Raw genomic sequence first — 15,480 nt, forward strand, 5'->3', positions numbered from 1 at the left:
TTGTGAAATGGTCATACGGGAAAATCCCCACTTCATCGCTATCTCGGAGATGCTACGTCCATCGCTCGCGGGCCGACTGTAACACCTCGTTCAAATTCACTTAAATCTTGATAACCTGGCACTGTAGCAGCAGTAACCGATCTAACAACTGCGCCAGACACTTGTTGTCGTATATAGACGCTGCCGACCACAGCGCCGTATTCTGCCTGTTTACATATCTCTGTATCTGAATACACATGGCCGGCCGTAGTGACCGAGCGGTTCTAGGCGCTAGAGTCAGGATCCGCGCGACCGTTACGGTCGCAGGTTCGAATCCTGCCTCGGGCATGGATGTGTGTGATGTCCTTAGGGTAGTTAGGTTTAAGTGGTTCTAAGTTCTAGGGGACTGATGACCTCAGATGTTGAGTCCCATAGTGCTCAGAGCCAATACGCATGCCCATACCAGTTTTTTTGGCACTGCAGTGTATTTGGCGTCATAGTCCCTTAGCACATTTTCTCTATTCATTGGAAATCGTACTCCTTTTCGAGGCTGGCGTGGAGGATGGACAGGGGGCGGGGCGGAGGGGTGGGGTTAGCGTAACCAGTATTTTAACGGCCCCTCTGAGGAAGGAAACACCTCACCGTTTACAGAATGAGATTTTCACTCTGCATTGGAGTGCGCGCTGATATGAAACTTCCTGGCAGATTAAAACTGTGTGCCGGACCGAGACTCGAACTCGGGTCCTTTGCCTTTCACGAGCAAGTGCTCTACCAACTGAGCTACCCAAGCTCGACTCACGCCCCGTCCTCACAGCACTTGCTCGCGAAAGGCAAAGGTCCCGAGTTCGAGTCTCGGTCCGGCACACAGTTTTAACCTGCTAGGGAGTTTCACCTCACCGTTTGCTGGAATGTGCCGGCCTTTGGCTGAAGCTTTCTCTATTCAGACAGACCCCCTCTCATCCCATCCCCTCCCCCACACTCTCGCCGTGCCAGGCGCTATGTCAGTTACCTTAGTCCGCTCTAAGAACAGCCTTAGACTCAGTTTTCTTTCAAAATGTTACCTAACAAAAGTGCAGCGGGAAGTGCTTTAATCAGTAGCCGTACTGAAACGGTGTTCGTAAAATAATTTGAGCAGTTCGGAGCTCGGTAGATCTAGCCGGTAGATCAGTCGCGTCGATGGCACGGTCAGCGGTAGAGATTCCAAAAAATGGGCGCTGGGTGTGGACTGGACTGCGCGGGATGTATCCGCTCAGCGGGCAACAGGTTGTCCGAGTTGTTTGCGCCGCCGACCAAATATTTGCCGAGCTCTCCGGGGCCCGCGCAGCGCCGCTGCCAGAGGCTGTCGGCGACGTCCGAGCGGTCGGACCATGCCCACTGCCCGCCTGGGCGATCGCCACCCAGCATAGTGGAGCAACTCCCGCTGGCGCTCCAGGTCACTCGCTTCCACCACAGCCGTCGGGTGTCTACAAATTCCACTGTTTTTTAATCGTAATACCACAGGAAATACTTCATACGTTACTATCGTCAATTTTCGAAGTCATATTGCAGCGACAGGGATCTTCTTAAGCAACGAATATTTATTTATCTGATGTAATTACATTTTCCTGGAAACGTATTGAGTCTCAACTTCACCTTCGATAAGAATAGTAGCTGAAGAAATGAATTAAAATTTTTACACTTGCCGGGTCTTGAACCAGGGTCTCCTTCCTAATAGAGAGATCTGCTGTCCAGTACACCAGCCTGGCACTGTGACTAACAGAACTATAGGGATTACAGTCATAGTCCTGAGTCCTCCCTAACATAAACTTTAATTCACACCCATCTTGGCTTTCCCCGTCTTAAATCGTCAGCACCGGCGAAACTCAGAAAATGTAATTCCATCACATCAATAGATCACCTATGCCTGAGGTACAGGCAGTATTTCCCCATTAGTTACAAAGCTGGGGTACTTTTCCAGTATCAGAGAGCAATACTGATGATTTAAAAAGGGGAAAAATCAAGATGAGCTGAGGTGTGAACAGAAATCTGTGTTAGTGAGGGCACTGTAGTAAGGTAATCCATGTTGCTTTCTTATCCACAATGCCAGATGGTGTACAGAATAGCACATCTGCCTAGTAAGGGGAGACCTGGGTTCAATCGCTGCAGTTGTACAAATTTTAATTCATTTCTTCAGCTTCTCTCCTTATCGATAATATTTACTTATTCTGATAATCGGTTTCAGTCAAACACGACCATCTTCAGACCACTTACTCCATGGTGACATGTGGAGGCAGTAGACAGAGAAGTGTGTCACAACTTGTCAGTGAAAATTAGATTCAAACACGATACGGAATGCTGCTGTCAGTAAATACAGGTCCGTCTCAGCCAGTTCACGAGCAGGCATATCGAAGGGAGCTGCAGGCAGTGTGCATTTGGAGTCGATACATCGTAAAATCCATTGCTCACATTGGCCCATAAACCTGCACGGCATCAACGAACCAAACGAGTCAGCTGGTGGACCGTCCTTGACTGGGGATGTATAGTGTGCTGAGATGATTCACTACTTTCCCTTCTTCCAACAGATGCAAGACAACGAGCGTACCCACTGTTCAATAGGTGTGGGGAGGGTGTATGTCATGCAGAGTGGTTCTGTGGTATTTTGGGAATGATTGTACTTAAATGATTGTACTTACAGGTTGACAGTTACTGAACTATATGAAATAAAATCGTCATAACTTCGAAACGGTTTGCGTCAGGGTGTCCAAACTGTACGGCTGGCTGCGGGGCAAGATGGGAATTAGTACGCGCATGCATGGTTTGGTTTAGCGAGGAAGCATTTGGGTGACTGAAACTCCGCATTTCGCTATCGAGAAGTCTCTTGACTCTCAATGGCTGACTGTGTGGTGTGCGATGTCCTGTCACGGAATAATCGGTGCGATATTTCTTGATGACAGGGTGACTACCGAAATGTACGTGAAGGTTTTGGAAGATGATTTCATTCCCATTACCCAAAGTGACCCTGATTTCAACAATATGTGGTTCATGCAAGACGGAGCTCGACGCCGTCGAAGCAGGAGAGTGTTTGATGTCCTAGGGGAGCACTTCGGGGACCGCATTCTGGCTCTGTGGTACTCAGAGGCCACTGGCATGGTCCTCGGTTGGCCGCCATATTCTCCGGATCTGAAGACATGTGACTCCTTTTTTGGGTGGTGTATTAAGGACAAGGTGTACGGCAATAAACCCAAAACCATTTCTGAGGTGAAAACAACTATTCAGAAAGTCATCGACAGCATCGATGTTCCGGCACTTCAGCAGATCATGCAGAATTCCGCTATTCGCCTGCGCCACATTATCGCCAATTATGGCAGGCACATCGAACATCCCATAACCTAAATTCGTACATCTGTGGTGACGTTTCATGTAGAATAAAGTGTAGCCACGCCGTAGATTGTAACTAATTATCTTTTTTTATATAGTTCAATAATTGTCACCCTGTTCTAATTCAGCTTACTGCGAACACGATCGTTTCAGTACTCGCTGCGACCAATTTTTTTTCTCCTAAGTATTAATGGTTATGCTGTGGATACTTCCGTCTTCCAAGATGATAACAGCCGCGTTCACAGGACTCCAGGCACTTTCCTGGTTCGACGAACACTCAGACGCCTTTTTTCACCTCGATTGGACAGTAGAATCACCCGAGCCTAATCCCAACGAAATTGCCCGGGACTGTTAGAAAAAGCGGATGAAACGTAGCAAAAGCAATGGCTTCAGCTGAAGATGGGGTAGCTGTAAAGACTTCTGGACTCCCTTCTTCACAAAAATGCTGGCTTCAGTAAGCCTAGTAGAAATGTTAGTGTTGCTTGGAGTCAGCGTGATATCCCCTGGAGACGACTTAACTTCTGTCCGGTCTGCTTCCTGCAATCTCTGCCTTCCTCTGCACTTTTTGCCCTCTACGGCTGGCTCTAGTGCCGTGGAAGTTATTCCCTAATGTAACACGTATGCTAACATCCTACACCCTCTTCCAGTCACTGTTTCCGGATTCTATGGAGAACCTACGTCCTCATTTATTACCTCACCAGTCCACTAAAATTTTAAGCACCTTCCTGTAACATCACATCTCACACGCATAGATTCATTTCCTTTTCGGTTTTCCCTCAGTCTGTGATTCACTTCTGATGTGCTCCACACATACACTCATAGAAATGCATTCCACAAATTAAGGCCGTAGCTTGATACTAGAAGACATCGTCAGGAATGTTCTCTTCTCTTGTACTAGTTTGGTTCTTATATCCTCCTTATTTCGCCCGTCATACGTTATTTTGCTTCCAAGGTAGCAGAATGCCCTTAGTTCGCTCGCTACGTGTTCTCTCATTTTGATGTTTATCGCTGATCTCACTCCTTCTACTCGTCATTACTACTTTTTCTTTTGCCATCAGCCCACATTATGTACTCGTTAGATTGTTCATTCCATTCAAAAGATCCTGTAATTATTGCTAACTTCCACTTGTAGGGAAGCAGCCTACTCATGCCGTAGTAAATTCACATCAGTCTTTCCATTGTGTGCCAGCCAGTCCGCTGTAACTAGCTCTGACGTCATAAATGTTGCGCAATACTTTAAAAATCAAATAAATAACCTAAAATGTTTTAGCATGTCAGGAGTAATACTAAATTAATACGTGTTGAATATCAGTTCGATAACTTTAACCATTTTCGAAATTTGGACGTTTTTCTGTAAAAATCATTGGCGCAACAGAAAAGAGCTAGAAAGTTAAAAATTTATAATTAGATTCCTTTTTCATAAATATTTTATAGAAACAGTCTTCTGGATCTCACAATTTAAGATTTTAGTTGAAATTCAATATTTTCTGGTTTTTGTCTTAAAACTAAAGGAAGCAAGATAGATTAAGTAGGCTAATAAATAAGGCTAGGATGTTTATATTTAAGTAGGTTGGAGATCCGCTATAACTATGAAGATGTGAGAAGTTTCATTTGAATACCTATAAAACTATAGCTCGTCTACTGCGTGCAGTGTAATTAAATTAATTCTCTCGCCCAAAATATTTAACTTAGCCACGTCAAAATTTTATTATCAATACTTACCTGCGTGCTGAATGCACATTTAAATTAAGAGCTTCATCGGCCATCAGCAAGAGAAGCTATGATTTATTAGGTAACTTAAAGTGGTGCATTACTAGCCCAGCGGCTAGTCTGGAGAGCCGATTTGATCAGGCGTTCCCTTAGCCGTCCGCACAGCGGCTTTATATATAAGAACGCTGCGCGAGGAAGAAAGGCCCCAGTTCTCTCCAGACGCTGAATAGCACGTCATCTGTGTCGGGAGTCGCGTCACGTCGGTATCATTGCTACAAACAGCCTCGGATGCCGTATTAAGTTACTCGAGATACGCGTAACCATAAAATCATTTTCGAGTGAAGTGTTAATTCTCGGTTCACTTTCATTATCGATCTTCAGTTTGCGTATGTCGTATTTTCACGTGCCGCCGCGGGACAAACATTCTGCCATTATTTAGCGTGGCGTTTGATGAACCTAATCATCAAATTATGGCGAGCATTCTTTTAAATATTTAATTTGGACAGTTATAGTGGCATCAGCGCATTAGACTCTGAACTGCTCTGTTAGTTAGATTGTGTGGATTCTTTTGTTTTCATCTGTGACTTTCAGAATACAGGACGTTTTTTTTCACGACTGTTTTTGATTATAAATCACAGACAATCTCCTAATTCCTCAGAGCTATAAGCTGTAACTATAAGTGTATTCTCAGATAAAGTGGGCACTAGCAATTTTAATTACAGGCTTCACGTTTTGCTAATCACTTTCTGGTTGCCAATAATGTAGTTAGAGAGCCAGTGTTGAGAACGGCGAAAGACAGCATAAATAACATTCTAAATAATAGGAACTGGTTTTACATTCTACAAACCAAACATTTATAGGAACATTTTAAACAACAATAATTCCACCCGCCGCCGCACATATGGTTAATCGGCCGGGAAATGCAGTGTTTCTACATTCAAACATATATATATAAAACAATAATTCCACCCGCCGCCCCACACACTGAGTGTAGTAATGTCACCAGCGACTCTCATCACTATCACATCGTTTCACCCTGAATTTCAATCCCATTCCCGACTCTTCCATTTATTTCCATCATTGCTTCTTCGACGTACAGAACGCCGCAGACAACGGTGCCCAGCTTGTTATCGTGTTCCTTGGCGTCATGAAGGCATTCCACACAGTTATGCACAGATGTTTAGTGAACAAATAAGCGTTTACTCTGTCTGACCAGATTTATAATTACATTCAAAAGAAGACGTCGTAGCCGGTTCATATAATCGATATAGGTTGCGCCTTTTGTGTCCTCTAGTGGCATACCAAAGTATTGTAGAGGTCGCTAAGGTCTACGGGATGCATCTTTGAGTATTAACCGAAATTGCAACCAATTAGAGGATCCACCATCTAGACGCTTCCCACACGGCTATCAATTTATCCGGACGTACCTTATCTCACACCGTAGACTCTCTAACAATGGATGATTGAATAAATAGCCGGCCGCGGTGGTCTAGCGGTTCTAGGCGCTCAGTCAGGAACCGCGCAACTGCTACGGTCGCAGGTTCGAATCCTGCCTCGGGCATGGATGTGTGTGATGTCCTTAGGTTAGTTAGGTTTAAGTAGTTCTAAGTTCTAGGGGACTTATGACCACAGATGTTGAGACCCATAGTGCTCAGAGCCATTTGAATAAATTGTTTCTGGCAGGGAAACCATAAATTTCCGGAGATAAGCTCATTAGTCCTTTTTTGCTCCGTACCCTCTCATCGATCAATCCCTGGAGTTTGTACACGGTGGAAAAAATCACCCTCCACACAACAATCAATGAAATTATTCTATCACTTCTCTTAGCTTTTCTCGCGTTCGAGATTACAAAATCAACGAAATAAAAATATTTCTTTGTACAAGTCGTTTTGTTGTTTCTCAAAATGATGGCCTGTAAAATTTATACATTTTGCATGCGTTCGAAACAATTCTGGCAACTTTGTTTTCACTCTAACACTTTTACCTCTGAAACATGCTTTTGGAGGCATTCAGATACTCCAGGTTGCGATAATCACTTTTTACTTATTTTTTGTTTGACACAAAGCAACAAAAAGAAATCGTCAGAGTCAGAAAGTGCATACGAGACGTACGATATAAATTCGATTTTTCCCGTCTAATAATCGATTATTTCAAAAAATGGCTCTGAGCACCATGGGACTTAACATCTGTCATCAGTCCCCTAGAACTTAGAACTACTTAAACCTAACTAATCTAAGGACATCACACACATCCATGCCCGAGGCAGGATTCGAACCTGCGACCGTAGCAGTCGCGCGGTTCCGGACTGAAGCGCCTAGAACCGCTCGGCCACCGCGGCCGGCTAATAGATTATTTCACATGCTGTGTGACAGCTGCCATTCTCATGACAAAAAAGGATGGGACGATATCATTTATTTTTCCTGGTGTCATTGATGATTTGTGGCAGACAAATTGCTGTAGAGCATTCAGCGTGTATCTGCGCAATAGCAAGTTGCGACGCTGACGTCACAGCCTACCCTGCCACTTCTCAGCGGCCTGCCATTGCCGTACCATACCCTATTTTGGTATCATTGTGTTTTTCAGTGAATACAGAATGGTTTAAAAGTATGCGAATTCTTTCGATAATTGATGACTAAATGCAGAGTTACGTTAGAGTTGCAGTGTAATGACGGGTCCTCAGAGCAAGTTTAAAACGTTGTCAGTGAAAAATAACGGTTTTCTGTGTGGTTGCAAGTTGTACTAAGCACTGCAAAGTTAGGAATCAAGAACTATATATTCTCTAAGAACGACGAGGCGAAAGAAGAAATTGGGGAAAGTAATAGGATTGTGGTTAGGCCACGAGGAGCAGTGAAATGAAAACCGAACGCGATCACGTCGGGACTATGGAATGGTTCCATTCAAAAGTAATCGCCACACGTGTCGAGAGATTCATCCCACTGGAAGACCAGACGATCAATTCCAGTTTCACGAATTGCCTGTTGACTTCCGTCTCGGGTTCTTCGGCCTATGTTTGTCTGAAAATTTTTCTGACGTTTCACCAGCACCAAGTCAGAAGAATTATCAAAGAAACGTCGGATGAAGAACCCGAGACTGAAGCCAACAGGCAATTTGTCAAATTTTGTAATTCCTTAATTCCTGTTTCGTAGAGCGCGGTCGGCCGCTGACGGAACCACAACCGCAGCCACTATTGCACTTCCTCGTCCGACTGAATCCGACGTTCACGCATGTCTTTCTTCAGGTTGCAAATTGGAAATTTGTGGTAAGGACTTATGGGACCAAAATGCTGATGTCATCGGTCTCTAAGCTTACGCACTATTTAATCTAACTTAAACTTATTTATCCCCCCCTTGAACCAGGACCTTGCCGTTGGTGGGGAGGCTTGCGTGCCTCAGCGATACAGATGGCCGTACCATAGGTGCAACCACAACGGAGGGGTATCTGTTGAGAGGCCGGACAAACGTGTGGTTCCTGAAGAGGGGCATCACCCTTTTCAGTAGTTGCATGGGCAACAGTCTGGATGGTTGACTGATCTGGCCCTGTAAAAATAACCAAAACGGCTTTGCTGTGCTGGTACTGCGAACTGCTGAAAGCAGGGGTAAACTACAGCCGTAATTTTTCCCGAGGGCATGCGGCTTTACTGTATGGTTAAATGATGATGGCGTCCTCTTGGGTAAAATATTCCGGAGGTAAAATAGTCCCCCATTCGGATCTCCGGGCGGGGACTACTCAAGAGGACGTCGTTATCAGGAGAAAAAAAACTAGCGTTCTACGGATCGGAGTGTGCAATGTCAGATCCCTTAATCGAGCAGGTAGGTTAGAAAATTTAAAAAGGGAAATGGATTGGTTAAAGTTAGATATAGTGGGAATTAGTGAAGTTCGGTGGCAGGAGGAACAAGACTTTTGGTCAGGTGAATACAGGGTTATAAATACAAAATCAAATAGGGGTAATGCAGCAGTAGGTTTAATAATGAATAAAAAATAGGAGTGCGGGTAAGGTACTACAAACAGCATAGTGAACGCATTATTTTGGCCACGATAGACACGAAGCCCACGCCTACTACAGTAGTACAAGTTTATATGCCAACTAGCTCTGCAGATGATGAAGAAATTGAAGAAATGTATGATGAGATAAAAGAAATTATTCAGGTAGCGAAGGGGGACGAAAATTTAACAGTTATGGGTGACTGGAATTCGAGAGTAGGAAAAGGGAGAGAAAGAAACATAGTAGGTGAATATGGATTGGGGGTAAGAAATGAAAGGGGAAGCCGTCTGGTAGAATTTTGCACAGAGCGTAACTTAATAATAGCTAACACTTGGTTCAAAAATCATAAAAGAGGGTTGTATACCTGGAAGAATTCCGGAGATACTAAAAGGTATCAGACAGATTATATAATGGTAAGGCAGAGATTTAGGAACGAGGTTTTAAACTGTAAGACATTGCCAGGGGCAGATGTGGTCTCCGACCACAATCTATCGGTTATGAACTGTAGACTAACACTGAAGAAACTGCAAAAAGGTGGGAATTTAAGGAGATGGGACCTGGATATAAATTGACTAAACCAGAGGTTGTACAGAGTTTCAGGGAGAGCATAAGGGAACAATTGGCAGCAATGGGGGAAAGAAGTACATTAGAAGAAGAATGGGTAGCTTTGAGAGATGAAGTAATGAAGGCAGCAGACGATCAAGTAGTGAAAAAGACGAGGGCTGGTAGAAATCCTTCGGTAACAGAAGAAATATTGAATTTAATTGATGAAAGGAGAAAATATAAAAATGCAGTAAATGAAGCACGCAAAAAGGAATACAAACGTCTCAAAAATGAGGTCGACAGGAAGTGCAAAATGGCTAAGCAGGGATGGCTAGAGGACAAATGAAAGAATGTAGAGGCTTATCTCACTAGGGGTAAGATAGATACTGCCTACAGGAAAATTAGAGAGACCTTTGGAGAAAAGAGAACCATTTGTATGAATATCAAGAGCTCAGATGGAAACCCAGTTCTAAGCAAAGAAGGGAAAGCAGAAAAGTGGAAGGAGTATATAGAGGGTCTATACAAGGGCGATATAATTGAGGACAATATTATGGAAATGGAAGAGAATGTAGATGAAGATGAAATGGGAGATACGATACTGCGTGAAGAGTTTGACAGAACACTGAAAGACCTAAGTCTAAACAAGGCCCCGGGAGTAGACAACATTCCATTAGAACTACTGACAGCCTTGGGAGAGCCAGTCCTGACAAATCTCTACCATCTGGTGAGTAAGATGTATGAGACAGGCGAAACACCCTCAGACTTCAAGAAGAATATAATAATTCCAATCCCAAAGAACGCAGGTGTTGACAGATGTGAAAATTACCGAACTATCATTTTAATAAGTCATAGCTGCAAAATACTAACACGAATTCTATACAGACGAATGGAAAAACTGGTAGAAGCCGACCTCTTACCCTACGACTTATCTTAGAAGAAAGATTAAGGACAGGCAAACCTACGTTTCTAGCATTTGTAGACTTAGAGGAAGCCTTTGACAATGGTGACTGGAATACTCTCTTTCAAATTCTAAAGGTGGCAAGGGTAAAATACAGGGAGCTAAAGGCTATTTACAATTTGTACAGAAACCAGATGGCAGTTATAAGAGTCGAGGGGCATGAAAGGGAAGCAGTGGTTGGGAAGGGAGTGAGACAGGGTTGTAGCGTCTCCCCAATGTTATTCTATCTGCATATTGAGCAAGCAGTAGAGGAAACAAATGAAAAATTCGGAGTAGGTATTAAAATCCATGGAGAAGAAATAAAAACTTTGAGGTTCGCCGATGACATTGTAATTCTGTCAGAGACAGCAAAGGACTTGGGAGAGCAGTTGAACGGAATGGACAGTGTCTTGAAAGGAGGATATAAGATGAACATCAACAAAAGCAAAACGAGGAGAATGGAATGTAGTCGAATTAAGTCTGGTGATGCTGAGAAAATTAGATTAGGAAATGAGACACTTAACGTAGTAAAGGAGTTCTTCTATTTGGGGGGCAAAATAACTGATGGTGGTCGAAATAGAGAAGATATAAAATGTAGACTGGCAATGGCAAGGAAATCGTTTCTCAAGATGAAAATTTGTTAACGTCGAGTATAGATTTACGTGTCAGGAAGTCGTTTCTGACAGTATTTGTATGGAGTGTAGCCATGTATGGAAGTGAAACATGGACGATAAATAGTTTGGACAGGAAGAGAATAGAAGCTTTCGAAACGTGGTGCTACAGAAGAATGCTCAAGATTACCTGGGTAGATCACATAACTAATGAGGAGGTATTGAACAGAATTGGGGAGAAGAGGAGTTTGTGGCACAACTTGACGAAAAGTAGGAACAGGTTGGTAGGACATGTTCTGAGGCATCAAGGGATCACAAATTTAGAATTGGAGGGCAGCGTGGAGGGTAAAAATCGTAGAGGGAGACCAAGAGATGAATACACTAAGCTGATTCAGAAGGATTTAGGTTGCAATACGTACTGGGTGATGAAGAAACTTGCACAGGATAGGGTAGCATGGAGAGCTCCATCAAACCAGTCTCAGGACTGAAGACCAGAACAACAATAACAAACTTATTTACGCTAAGGACGACACACACACCCATGCCCGAGGGAGGACTCGAACCTCCTACGGGGGTAGCAACGCGGACCGTGACAAGTTGCCCTTGACCGCGTGCCTGCCCCGCGCGGCTCTATAGGTTGCGAAAAAGGGGAAAATGCCTCAGTGAAAGATCTATATCTACATGGATACACTGCAAATCACATTTAAGTGCCTGGCAGAGGGCTGTCCAGAGAATGTTGTAGTGCTTCCCAACCAAATCGCTGAGCTTAGCCTTCGTGCGACTCGCAGTGTGTGTGTGTGTGTGTGTGTGTGTGTGTGTGTGTGTGTGTGTGTGTGTGTGTTTGTGTGTGTGTGCGTGTGCGAGGGGGCTATCGTGCAACAAGATGATTCCGTCCGGAAGCATTCCGGCAGCCCGAAGGTAAATGGCAAAGCCAACAGAGGAAACATGCCACATCTCCCAAGCCAACCGCTGACATGAAAAGTCAAGCTGCGTCAGTGTGCTTATACAAGTGGTTTTAATGTTTTAACTTACATTTACTGCACTAAAGATGGTCACACATTGACTGAAATCTAGGTATGCAGTGAACATTATTTGTTATTAGCTGCTGTTGCCTTTACTACTTGAAATGAATAAAATCGCTGGGCACAAATGTTTCCCTATGGAATCAAACCTGGGAAGAGGAAAATGTTAGAGTTGAAGAAAAATGTTGAATTCTTAGAGACGTTTGCACGTTGTATTGTTTATAAAGGTAAAATGGCTCTGAGCACAATGGAACTTAACTTCTGAGGTCATCAGTCCTCTAGAACTTAGAACTACTTAAACCTAACCTAAGGACATCACACACATCCATGCCCGAGGCAGGATTCGAACCTGCGACCGTAGCGGTCGCGCGGTTCCAGACTGTACCGCCTAGAACCGCTCGGCCACTTCGGCCGGCTATAAAGGTAAACATCGACAGTTATCGCACGTGTATTTCAACCCAACTGAACAGGAAGGAGCTGGCTCCAGCTTCAAGAGGAGCTTTATTTAAGCCAAGTGAGCAGTATACGGAATTCCTTTGAAAACTGGAAAGATATTTTGGACGATCCCACAGAAATTTCTTTGATGGTAACTAAAATGTTGTTGTCAAATTACAAGGGATTATAAATGCGAAATATCCATGAATGGAGGACTTTGCTGTTATGTGCATTGTAAGTATTGGCAGTTTCATCATAATAAAAGTTATCAGCACCAGCAAAAATGTCAGAGTAATTATAGAACTGAGAGCGAACAAAGATAAAAAATCAAATGAGAGCAGGACTCGCGCACCGAGGGTTGAGTCCAAACTTAATTATGTATACAGACAGTTCATCCATCCCGGGTATCAGGAATCTCGATGATTTTTTGACAGTTATCGATATCGATACTGGCAAAATATCCAAATACTTGACATAAATAGGCGTATGTTTTGACTGCATTGACGAAGAGGCTTACCTTTTTCACACCGCGAAGGAACGTAGACTTCAGTATGTGACATAAATTTTGACTTCATATCGTCTATCCTTTCCAGAGGAATAAGGGTCTTCAGAGACGAATAGACACACACAGTCTAATATGATATTTTTGTTGTGTAATATAATTACAGATTCACAGTTTTTGGATTTTTTTTCCTTCATTTATACTATGGAGCCTTACTTCTTGCCAAATTTCATGATTGTAGGCCAACAGGACGTATCCTCTTTGTTTTGATGAGTGAGTGTGCGAATAGCAGATTATGTGACACAAATGGCCGTATCTTTTGATCGCATTGACTTAGAACGTTACACGCTTTACACCGAAATGAGACCGCACACCTTAATACGTGACATTTATTTGAACTTGATATGTTTACCTATTCTGGAGAAAAAAGGGTCTTAACATACGGACGGGAGACAGATTGGTAATGAGTGTAAAAAATATTTGTTTCCTTATGATATAATCACCAATTAAAAATTTTCGGATTTGTTCCTTTTGTTTCAATGTGAAACCATGCTTCTTATCAAATTTCATGATTCTGTTTCAACGTGAAGTACCATATATCTTATGATGAGTGAGTTTGCGAGTATCAGATTATGTGACATAAATGGCCGCATCTTTTGATATCGTTGACTTGCAGGCTTAAGTTTCTTACGTCACCAAGGGACAATAAACTTTAGTATGTGACATAAATTTAAACCCGATCCGGAGAAAAAGGGTTCTCAACAGTTGGGTAGACAGATAGACAAACGGACAACGAAGTATTCCTATGACTATAAGGGTCCGTTTCTAACGAGTGAGGTACGGAAACCAAAAAATGAAGGAAAAGAAAAAAAATTACGACATAATTTTTGAAAAATGTAAAAACCCATTAGACAGTTAAAGATTATGGTATGTAAACAGAAACTTGATTGCGTATGTAAATATAATTGATATACAAAACTTTTAAAAAATTAAAATTTTCGTTCTGAAGAGTTTAAAAGAACATTACTGGGTTTGTTCCGTATCGCAGATCTATATAGTCTCTCGTCGTAGAGGTACTTAGTGGTTATCTTACCACGGTGTCCATTTTCCTTGTACTTATTTCTTAATAATCACCTGTTGTCATATGCGGCTGTGTGCACACAAGAAACACATACTCTGGTAAGGCAAAACATTTTGGCCACCTCGTTAATAGTGTGTTAGTCCGCTTTTGGAATGCAATACAGCAGTGGTTCTTGGTACGTTTCCACAAATAAGTGGCACCAGATGTCTACAAACAGATAACACTGTGTGATACTCACAGGGATCCAATGTGGGCTGTATGTATAGTATAGCAAACTTGGTACATACCCTAATGCGTTAATGTGAAACCGATTTAAGCTGGAAAGAAAATTAGTTCCAATTTTGGCCACTTGCTACAAATCTGGCGCTGTGAATGCAAGACAGACGTATAGAAATGTTTCCATTGGTGGTGACCAGGAATGAAACGTGGGCATAAAATGTCAAACATGTGGGAAAGGCATAATGGTGATTTTATTCTTAACCGCCGCTTACAGAATTTGCTCGACATGAGCACCAGAAACGTCGACATGGAGCTGTACAGCGCCAGGTTTGCAACTGGTGGCCAGAATTGTAACTTTTTTTTTCAACGTAAATCGGTTCCACATTAAAACGTTAGCATATCTACAAAGTTTCGCTGCCATACGATAGTTACAGCCCACACTGTATCTCCATGAGTAGTTGCACTTTAGTTATAATCACCCGGTACAATTCTCGCAAACTACGGTTCAGTGGTTTGCGGGCGTGAAGCTGGCGCCCTATAGCATACCAGATGGGTTCCGTCGGGTCCAAATCAGGTGCATTTTGTGGCCGAGACATCAGCTCCTCTAAACACTGTAGAACGTTCCTCGCTTTGTGATACGTACAGTCATCCAGCTGGAAGAACCCAGTCTCCGTTGCAGACATCAAACATTGAGAGATGCAGGTAGTACATAGTTTACATAGTCCGCAGCTGTAGTGGTGCCTTCGATTACTACCACAGGTCTCATAGAAGCCCAAGTGAATGTCCCCGGTAACGCAACATTGCCCCCATTGTCCTGCATCCATGGCGCGATGCTGTCGTTCCCCTGGATGATGGTGTATCCGCACACGACCATCGACTGACCGTACCAAGAACCTAGAATGATACAAACCCGCGACATATTTCAATTGATCCGCGATCCAATCTCACTGATACCATACCTACTGGAATTGGAACTGATGATGTCGTTAGGTCAACATGGGAAACAATAGGGGTAGTCTGATGTAGAGCCGCATGTCCAGCGATGTGTGTTGAACTGTGTGCTCCGAAACGCTTGTGCCTGAACCAGCACTGTTTCGTCAGA

The 15,480-nt window shown here is 43.2% G+C and overlaps 1 protein-coding gene across 1 annotated transcript in view; it reads left to right on the forward strand.

The window, feature by feature from the left end:
- The first annotated feature begins 1,186 nt into the window (after positions 1-1,186).
- LOC126195511 (sushi, von Willebrand factor type A, EGF and pentraxin domain-containing protein 1-like) overlaps positions 1,187-15,480 on the forward strand; it is a 436,314-nt gene continuing 422,020 nt past the window's right edge. The window contains exon 1 of the mRNA XM_049934138.1: positions 1,187-1,433. Coding sequence (XP_049790095.1) covers positions 1,187-1,433 — 247 coding nt within the window. The remainder of the gene's footprint in view (positions 1,434-15,480) is intronic.

This window comes from Schistocerca nitens, chromosome 7 (assembly GCF_023898315.1).
Source record: "Schistocerca nitens isolate TAMUIC-IGC-003100 chromosome 7, iqSchNite1.1, whole genome shotgun sequence".
NCBI lineage: Eukaryota > Metazoa > Arthropoda > Insecta > Orthoptera > Acrididae > Schistocerca > Schistocerca nitens.